Source organism: Stegastes partitus, unplaced genomic scaffold (assembly GCF_000690725.1).
Source record: "Stegastes partitus isolate 25-593 unplaced genomic scaffold, Stegastes_partitus-1.0.2 Scaffold486, whole genome shotgun sequence".
Taxonomy (NCBI): domain Eukaryota; kingdom Metazoa; phylum Chordata; class Actinopteri; family Pomacentridae; genus Stegastes; species Stegastes partitus.
In genome coordinates, this window is record NW_007578217.1 from 294,252 (window position 1) to 304,442 (window position 10,191).

Genomic DNA, 10,191 nt, shown 5'->3' on the forward strand with positions numbered 1-10,191 from the left:
GTAATTTAAAGAATAAATCGTCCCCAAGTCTTACAAGATAGCTCTGGTGGCTTTAAAATGAAAAAAAGAGAGAGGACTTCTGTTTACTCCCAACAGATGCGCCGTCTTGAGCTCCTCCTAAACTACCTGCCCAGACTCGACCAATCGATCACGTTTACCTGGATGACTGGATAAGTTATGTAAATAAAAGTGGACGCTAGATGGCAGCTGAAACCACAAAAGGGAAAGCGCTTATCACGGAGTATTAAATGGGATTACGTGACCTCTGACTCTGAGTCAATAGAAATCCCAGTGCGAAATAGTTCATGGGCCTCTACTCTGGTAGCAACTATTAATGACTTGTTGTTTATTATTATAAAACTAAGCTATTTTTAATTAGAAAAAATGCACCAAATAAAGTTCTAAAAATGTAAAGGTAAGGCAGACATATTCTTCTGTCCAAAAATGATAAAAAAAAAATAAATAAAATAAACTAAACATTTTTCAACACATTGGCTGTATTGTATGGGTTTAATAATGTCATTTTTAACTTTAAAAGGAACTACTGTGCAGAACTATGACATCCTCCACTTTAATAGCCTATAGGTGGCTTGCATTACATCCAGTCAGACAATGACATCATGTTCTCATGACTTTTGTTTTGTCACACAACCTGCCTGATCATGCAACCTAAAATTTACTGGGGTCATCTCCCCGTGCGACCCTCTAAAGGGACAAATGCATTAGTTTCATCTGAACATCTGATCTCCTTCAGTCTCAGTGCCTTCTACACGTTTACAATGTTGTATTTTCACCTCTAATGGGTGGGCGCAAATTACACAAGGCTATCTTCGGCATCAGGTCTCTTTTAAAAGCACTAAATCTTGTCTCATGAGATCGTTCAGTAGCTGAGGAGCTGGTGACTACACCACTAAGCACAGGCCTTGTATGGGAAAAGGCTGTGCAATGGGCTCTGGAGTCATTTTTACAGTGAAGAGTCATTTGTAATGAAATAGACCTAATTTGGCTTTTCCAGCGCAAATAGTAGTTCCTAAGGCAACTGTAGACACACAACAAAAAGCAGAAACACGCAGCAACACAGTGATAGGGAATAAAGTGAGAGAGTAAAGTGGATAACGTTTGCCATTTTTCCAGGCGGATCATCCTCCGTAACAGTGTTTATGTTTCACACTATCCATGTAAATAGATGTATCTGCCTCAGAGCCGTCTGGGCCTCTGAAGAAATGTTTATGTAAAGCAGAGATAGGATGCAACCGAACATTATCTTGCAGCCTACTGGATGGTGCTAATTGAAGGGCAGTGAGAGCCCCTCTCTTGTGCTTGGCTACATCTCTGGATACTGTCAGACCTCAAGATGCGCACAGAGGAATGTCGATACAAAGAAAGCGGGCGAAGGAAATGAGAAATTCCAGACTTTGTGCGTGTGATGTGTGACGTCAGATATCATTACAATCTTACACCATGTACTATAATATTCACGTTGTAATAATTGACAGTGCGACGATGCTCGAGAGTTTATTTTGGCACAGTCTGATTTAGGTCCTTCACTGGAGTTTTTACTCTTTGTACACTTACAGGTAGTTTAGTCCTGGGGTTCCAACTTCCAGATTAGGCCTCTAAAAATAATCTCTGTGAATGAAATCAGTAGTACCTCATACTTGTTGCTAACCACTCACAGATGTCAACAGTGCATTTACTAAAGTCATGTTTTTTTTAATGTAAAATCCTAATTTGTGTAATGTTTAGCAGTAAAAATATGCTACCATCCAAAACATAATGAAGCAGAAGGTTAAATGTGTGTAAATCAAAGCACAGCTCCACATTGTGAGCACATTTCTAGGTTAAACATATTCAGTTAGTTTCCTCCATTGCTGATAAACTGTGCTGCGTGTGCATAAAGGGCCAGTTCCACAGCTCAGCCCCCAGATGGAATATGAAGTCATTTGCTTTTCATCACTGAACAATGCAGAACTGCCTCTATCCGACTGTGATAAGAAGAGGTCACGCTGCCTGCGCTAGATAAAGCAGCCGCAGCACACAGTATTTACATCTGAGACATCTCACATGACGGACCATCCGCGAAACCAGTTTTGCTAAAAACCAGTGAGACAAATTAGAGATAAGGAGAGAGAGAGGGAGCACTACCAAGAACGAGGAAAGTAGCGGAGAGGCAGCTGCTCGCAGGAAGGGGAAAAAAAAAAAAGTACCCTACGCTGAAAGACGAAAATTAAGATATAAGGCTTTGCAAACATTCTGCTAAGCCTCGGCCACATTAGTTTCTATCTGCTCTGCGCTCCACCTTGCGGGTGGCTGTGATGAGGTTGTGCTCCTGAGAATGTGTTTTGTGATTTACACCCGCTGATAAGAGCTGGAGATGCTGCTCCCTGCGGGCAACTGGACAGATGTGAGAGGTGAGCCTTAGCAGACCTCTGGTATGATAGGGAAAAGAACTCACTGAAGCAATAAATGTACATCTCCAATACTCATGTAACCTGTAAAAATATTTTAGTAGCAGGGCTCCAATGATCACGTTATGACTCTGTGGCCTAAAGTGGCCAAAAACACAAAAACTGTTGGTGCTGTAGCTACATACAAAAAACAAAAAAGACTGTGGATTGAGGGTGGGGGTGGGGATTCACAGAGTGCAATGTCAGTACTCTGCACTTTGTCAGTTTGTGCTGATTTCATCACAGTCCCAGAGGGAGACAACTCCAACAGAACCCTTTTACACCTAATTCCTTGCTCATACATCTTTACATTTCACATCCTAATGTCCTGCAGCGGTGCCTGAAAACAGATTATCGTGCTGAAGAAATGGCAATTTACATCACATCAATGGGCAGCACCAAGGTGAACGGACCACTTTTAGTTCGGAGGGCTTTGTTTTTCCACCGTTCAGACACATTAAGAGGCAGTGAGTCACGCCGACTACAGTTGAGCGGTATCCATCAACCGAGCGGACAGTTGCAAATGTGCAGTGGCAGTGAATCAGCCTACACCACAAGTGTTGATGCTCCAGTAATGCAGCTCTGACCTCAGCAGACAGGGTCACCTTAAGTTCACATTACCATTGTCACCTCTCATGTGTTCCCAGACAAGTGACCCTCCTGTTGCAGGCCATTTCTCACTCCAAGCCCACAGCTCATCTACTATTCTGGCATGTTGTCCTTTAACTAAGACCAGATGTCGAGAACCTGTAGAGGACGGCCCCCCCAATTAAAGTCAGTTTTGTGAGAAGATAAGGCAACTAGCGGGTTGCTTATACCTAAAGATTGATTATATAGTATATATATTATCCATTAATGGCACAGTAAAACTTGTCATGCCCATAAATACAGTCTGTTGTATACAGTGCGTTATTCCATTCCATGAGAAACCCCAGCATGTTTAATGACTCGAGACAAAAAAAAAAAAAAAAAGCGGATCATCTTCACTGATCTTTTATTAGATGAATAAAAAAAACTGATCATTTCAGTCTGGGAATCTGGAGAGCAGTAAAGAACCGAGGGTTAGGCAGTCTAAATAGTTGGGTTAAAGTGGAATTAGGCAGAAGGCGACAGGGCTTGCAGGCTCGTCTTGACGGTTGCTAGGTTGGCCTTCCAGGAGGTGAGGCTGTCGGACAGCTGCTGCCACTGCTGCTTGCCAAAGGTGCGATGCGTGCTGTGGCTGATTTAGTGGAGACAGAAAAGCAAGAATGTTGATGTGATACTTAAAAAAGATAATGCAGATTAAGGTCACAGAGCTATAAGAATAAAACAGGGAAAACATGCTAAAATTGGAATATGAAGGAAGAAGTATGTAAATTTTAAAAGAAAGTTTCTACACAGGTGATTTTTTTCTGGAGACCACAACTTAAAAAGTCTCTTTAACTGATGAATTTCTGAACACAGTAGTAATCCCCTTACTAATTATAATCAATTGTTGCAGTTGATTATTGGCATATCATGAGAATTACATGCTCCTCAATCCAATCTTCAAATCAAATCAGTTGAAAACAAAACAGAAAGCCTCACACAATTAAATTAGAAAAACAAGCATCTTCGATTTGAGTTTTGTTCTCACATCAACACAACATTCCTCTTTCTGAAAACCAGTCACTACGCAATCTGAGTCACCAAAAAGCCCCGACTTCAGTTTAAAGAAACGATGCGCTGCAAAACACCGCCGTGAAGTAAGAGGATTATGAAACCCGATGATTAACACATTGCACTGCACTCGCCACAAATCAGTGTTTTCATAACCCAGGTAAAGAATGTCAAAACTGGATTGGTATCAATTCTATCGAAATTTTATGACACACACGCAGAACTCAAAGTGCTGCACAGTGGAGCCATGTATGGTGGTTTAATCAAGGTACTCACCTCACAACAACCTTCCGCTGTGTCTGGTCGATTTTGCAGTACACCATTTTGGTCCGAACGGCTACAAAGCAAAAAAAAAAAAAAAAAAAAGAACACAGGACAGGAATAAAGAGGCAAGTCAGAGAAATCTCGCTCCAGAAGACTGGATCAGCAGGTGCTGCTGCACAATGGATGTCGGTTAGATTTTTGCTCTGACATAACGCATAGGCCACAATAATCTCACAAATCAAGAGAGTTGCAGTTGTTCTTCACCAGCTGTGAAACTCAGAGGCATGATTTGAAACACCTGTTGTTCTCCTATATAACAGCAAACAGGTCGGAAACTGGAATCAACAGCAGTATGGAAAGAGCTCCTTTTTTTGTTTCATTAAAGTATTTTTTGCAACATAAATGTTTATTCTGTGATAGCATAAATGTTGTGAGGTTGATTCAGTTTCTATCACAGACAGATCTGACATTTAAGGCATACAAAATGAATAATATTTAACTCTGCTTCATATTTTTAATGTATTTGAAGAGTTCATTTGCAAAAACAGATAACTCCATTTTTGTAGATTTTGAGAAAATTTATTTTTGTTGTTGTTTGCTTGAGATAATATCAATCAAACTGAAGTAGAGTGGATTTGACTCAGTAGAAATGACAAAAACAGAGATAACTTAAGTTCGATTGATATTGTCTCAGGTAGACGATGGAAAAGTGAGTTTTCTGAAGATTTGTGAAGATCTGTTGTTGTAAATGAACTCTTCATTTCCACAATTTATGTTGTACATGCAGCAGTAAAGAGATACGACGGCATGCCTGAAATAAGATTTCTAGCTTAACTGCAGCTTTTTCAATCACTTTCTTTGCCACTGTCACTTTCCACGGTGATAAACTGAGTGTTTAAAGGAAAGGAGGACAGCAAAGACTTATTTGAGGTTGAAGTGTTTGTACCGTCAATGACAAAAGCCTCGACGTCATCGGCTCCGATCTGCAGCTCCTGTTGCATGGTGTCGAAGGAGATCTCCTTGAATTCCACCGCCATGCCCATGAATGTCAGCAGACGCATCTTGGCCATGTTTTGCTCGTGAGACAGGCCTGGAGAGAAACACGCAGGGATCATTAAGCACAAAACAGTCACAGTCAATTACTCCGGACTCGGGGAGTTTCCCTGTGATAATTGTTTCTACATTTAGGAGCATGCAGTCAGGGAATCTACTCATTAACACAAACATCACTCCACGCTGTCTGTTTTGAGAGTCCATCCTACACATGCTTTTAATTACATCTAAACCTACAGTAGTAGTGAGAAAAAAATAGACACACTGCTGACACACACATTCTTGTGATGTGTTGACACAGAACAAAAACCTGTGTGAAACTCCATCGAACAAACTCAGTGACTCCAAATTGCTTAAAAATCTCACACATATTAAACAATACATTTCTCATTTATCGACCCGTGTTCTACTTCCTGTGTGCATCATGTGTTTGTGTGATGCTGAATTTATGGCTACTTACCCAGAGAGTCGATGAAGTCTTTGTTACTCTGGTAAAATTTGACATATGCTGCTAGTTTTGCGCTCACAAAGATGGTTAATAGCTGAAAAAGGCGAAGGGAGAGAAGTATTATGATATATTACATAACTGTACAACCAGATTATTGTCGTATTCACAGATGTTGAAAGTTGTTTTTGCAATTCAATTCAGATTAAAGTTATTATAGAGGTAAATGGAATGCTCATTATCCTGTCTCCCTGCCCACTTTGCTTGTCCTTGTTAAGTAAACATTTTAATAACCTCAGAAATGCCACTCCACTGACCTTTCAAAACTCTACGAAACTGTGCACACGCCCTAGAAAGTACCGGTTCATTGTCTCAACCTGTTCAGCTGGTAATGTATATACAGCCCTGTTGGTCATCATCCAAGCCTATTATTCAGTCAACCATTTGTTTTTGGGTTGTGCCTCTTTAAGCTGTCACTGCCACTACATGTCAAAAAAATCATTGTTGTGCACGTTTATAGGACTGGCGCAAATGGAGGGATGTGTTGAAGATGCTAACTAACTACCTAGCTGAATCCCAACACTCTTTCTCCAGAATCACAGGCACCATCTTTAATAAAAATACTGCACATCCTTCAGTACTCACATCGTGGATGAGCTCTCCCTCCAGGAAGCGAACGGGCTTCAGGGTGAGCAGGTGGTCAAACAGGAAGGTGTTGGGGTCTTTGAGAGCACGGACGATACATCTGGAGAGGAATAAATAAATAGTAAAGGACACAGGTAGATATATGTGAGTGAATGGCACTATATTGAGGCTTAAATCACTAATGTGCAACAAGCTGTCCAGGTTTACCTGTGGGCATCGACACGTGCTTGTGAAGCATTATCTTCTGTGTAACTTCCTAACAGCTCGACCATCACTTTTGCTGCAGCCTCACTGTGAGAAAAAAAAAAACAGAAAGAAAGAAAGAAGCAATTACTATGTTGAAAACTCTCCCTTACTGAGAGAATTCACTTGAATAACAACAGACACTGTCACACTGAGACTTAGGACTAGATGCATGTACAGTATATACATAAAAATAATACATGTGTCCTAATAAATATCAGTTTATATCATACGAGAAACAGAACATGCCACGAAAATGCAACACATCATGTTTTATCTCAGAGAAATGTTATGTAATGAGAAAATGTGTGCATAATTTGGAATATGTGCACCAAAAACATTTATTTTATAGAAAACCATGTATTCTTTTTTTCCAGCTTCTGTCAAAATATCCACTTTACACATCTGAGCATATGAGTGGTTACTCTGGTAGATTAATCGTAGCAACTGCTTGAGTTCCTTGAAGACGTTTCATCCAAGAGGCTTCATCAGTTCTGACTGACTAGTTGGGAGTTCCACATACTTATATCAATAAGGAGTCATTAACACCTGCGTTTCAATTGGGGGTTTGTTGCTCCTCCCCCTCATTATGTGAGTCGTTAGTGCTCCCCCCTGCCACAGAGGGGTTCATTAGGGTTTTTTGTGGCTACGTGTGGATGTGGGTACATCTTCCTGAGGAGAGATCTTAGGACTGAACTGTAAACAGGTGATGCCTCAGACCTCCACCCCTGTTGAGGGATGGTGTTTCCAGTTAGATGGCTTCTTTCACCCCTCTCTCAAACCATCTGTCCTCCCTGGCCAAAATCTGTACGTTGTTGTCTTCAAATGAGTGTCCTTTGTCCTTAAGATGCAGGTGGACTGCTGAGTCCTGTCCTGAGGAGCTGCTCTTCTGTGCTGAGTCATGTGGATGTGGAGCGGTTGTTTAGTCTCCCCGATGCGCAGTTGTTATGATTAATCTACCAGAATAACCATGACCTGGATGACTGAGAATCTTCACAGATGTGTGTGATTACCTTTTTTTGCAGTCAACCAAGGCTTCATACACCAGCCTCAAAAGTGTGTGCTTCTTCTCTGTGTTCAGGTTCCAGTCAATAATCCACTTGCGCACCTGATTAAGAGCACAAACATGTATCATAAGTCAACTGCACAGAAAAAAATGCAGCCTGTGGAGATTTTAAACATGTGATAGGCAACTTGTTTTCTCATCAAATTGTCTTGCAAACCAAAGAAATGCATTGGCAGTGTTTGTGATCAGTTATTCCAGTTAATCCTGATGAGTAGATGTACCTGATCCAGGTCAGTGGGGATGAAGGCAATGGCATTACAGGTGGCAGCCACTTTAATGAGGCTACAGAAAACGGTGTACCTCACTGGAGTGTTCTCATCCATGCCATGGAACAGGTTACTCAGCCTGTAACACCACAACGGAAAAGAGATGATCAAGTTTTACACACAGAGACAAACACATTTTAAATAGTTAGCTTGGTTTGAAATAGTTAAGGGAAAAGACATGATGGGACTCACAGCTGCATCCTGAGGGAGGGTCTCTCTCCTTCACGGAACTTCACCAGTTTCTCACAAAGACTTTCGATGAGAGCTTCCTGCTTCTCTGTCTCCAGGATCAGCAGCAGAGACACGATGCTGTTCATGACGCTCTCGACATCTGCAGAGAGACAGACAGTGGCCTCTCAGTCATGACAAACCGCTAGACATCAAAAAGCAGATTCACATAGACTTTAATGGTTCATTTACCAGCCATCAGGTGTGAATAATGACATGTTTAATGCGTAAATTATAGCTTTAAATGCGAGCCAGTTTCAGGGTCGCAGGATCTGTGGAACAGTTTGCAGGAACCTACGATAGAACTGGGTCATTGTTAGAAGTTACACCAGTGTTCCTTCTCATAGCACAAGTCAGAAATATCTACTTATGGAGAAGTTCTACTGTCGGTTATTGCTGCATTTACAAATAACTGAGCACAGGTAAGAAGCAGGGGTGTTCTCCGTCATCTCTTACCTTTATCGTCATCCTTGAGGCAGACGTCACACGCCTCGATGATCTGAGCCAGATCTACATGAAGTCCACCTTCAGCATTCTCCTCTGAGATATCAGCTCCTTTAGCCTTGATGTAGGCTCTCAGCTCGGAAGCCTGTAACACAACACAGCCACATAATGAACATCTCTGTTTACATCAAATCTAAGATACACACATTTAACAGAATGTAGGTGAACAGACATGTTTACTCATACAATCACTGTCAAATCTTCTTGTTTAGTAACACTTTATTATATCCTGCAGACAATTAGTGGGAATTAACCATTGTTTGGTTGAAATAAGTAAAAGTTATCTAAAGTTTTCTGCTACATGTGGTTCTCTAGCCTGCAGGATGCTTCCGGTGGCTTGTCATTTTCTACGGCTTTGTTTATTTAGATGTCTGGCTAAGCAGCTAGCATTCTTTGCTAACCTAGTGTTACAGCTTTAAGGCCATTTCTAGCAGCTTTAGCCTCAAATACAGTGACCTGAAAACATTAATTAGCACACATTCTTAAGTAATTTACATACAAACCATTTAAGCTGTATATATGATGATATAATTCCCCCTAATGTGCTGCCACGCATCCTCAGTGAGTAGCTAGCTATCAGCATGTACCTGCCGGCGGCTAGGAGCGGTTAGCTTCTAAGCTAGCTAGCATGCTAAGTTATCCGGTCGGATAGTTTTATTTGAGCATCTCATCCGCCCACAGAGCAATGCTGAACGCTTTTTAAAGAAACATTGGTCGTACCTGGTCTTCCTCTGTGATGTCAATAAACGCCGGGACGCTCATTTTTGATGATTTTGTGAGCCCAGATGAGGAAATCCACGCTCTCACCAGTGCTGAGGTCAGACCGGAAAAGAAAAGGCAGCATCACCGGTGACAACAGTTGCTCTTCCGGGTCACGGTGTTAAAGCAGCAGCAGCCTCAATAAAGCATGTGTCTGGCGTGAGTGATGTTTAATCTTCTGAATCTCAAACAGTTTCTGGCCGTTTTTTGTTGTTGTTGTTGTTGTTGTTGTTGTTGTTGTTGTTGTTGTTGTTGTTGTTGTTGTTGTTTTTTGCGTCCTGTCACATTTTTACTCACCTTGGTCTAATTTTTCACTGCATGAAATCCTGCAGCTCTATTGAAACAGAGAGAGATAACTCAAAAAGTGAGTCTAACATGGATAAAATGCCATTAATTGAAAGTTGCATTGATTATTTATTTTAAGAAAATTAAAAGCAGCCTGGAATCATCATGTGCAACATTTTCTCAAGTGTCTACAGGTGTTACGAATACTGGAAAAAAAAAACAACTGACTTCTACATGGTGTAGATATTTTATATTTACATTTTTCATTTGCCTCCAGACGTGTCTGCTATCTATCTTGTCTGTCTAAACTAGTGGTTCTCAAGCTTTTTGAGCCACGGCTCCCAAGAT

General features: G+C 41.1%; 1 protein-coding gene across 1 annotated transcript; it reads right to left on the bottom strand.

The window, feature by feature from the left end:
- Positions 1-3,424: 3,424 nt before the first annotated feature.
- On the bottom strand, positions 3,425-9,639 carry eif3m (eukaryotic translation initiation factor 3, subunit M). Its single transcript, XM_008287085.1, has 11 exons — positions 9,520-9,639; positions 8,752-8,884; positions 8,260-8,398; positions 8,023-8,146; positions 7,749-7,843; positions 6,700-6,783; positions 6,493-6,592; positions 5,863-5,944; positions 5,296-5,439; positions 4,362-4,422; positions 3,425-3,666 (listed from the first exon to the last, which is right to left on the bottom strand). The coding sequence occupies exons 1-11, from the start codon at positions 9,559-9,561 to the stop codon at positions 3,543-3,545; spliced, it is 1,128 nt and encodes a 375-aa protein (XP_008285307.1). The 5' UTR covers positions 9,562-9,639; the 3' UTR covers positions 3,425-3,542.
- Between the last annotated feature and the right edge of the window lie 552 nt (positions 9,640-10,191).

Bases quoted from the DNA above. Each gene is read 5' to 3' on its own strand.
- eif3m (XM_008287085.1), bottom strand. From the start codon at position 9,561: ATGAGCGTCCCGGCGTTTATTGACATCACAGAGGAAGACCAG. The intron at 8,399-8,751 runs GTAAGAGATGAC...GTCTCTCTGCAG, and splicing joins CCTCAAGGATGACGATAAAG to ATGTCGAGAGCGTCATGAAC. The intron at 8,147-8,259 runs GTGAGTCCCATC...GTGGTGTTACAG, and splicing joins CCCTCCCTCAGGATGCAGCT to GCTGAGTAACCTGTTCCATG.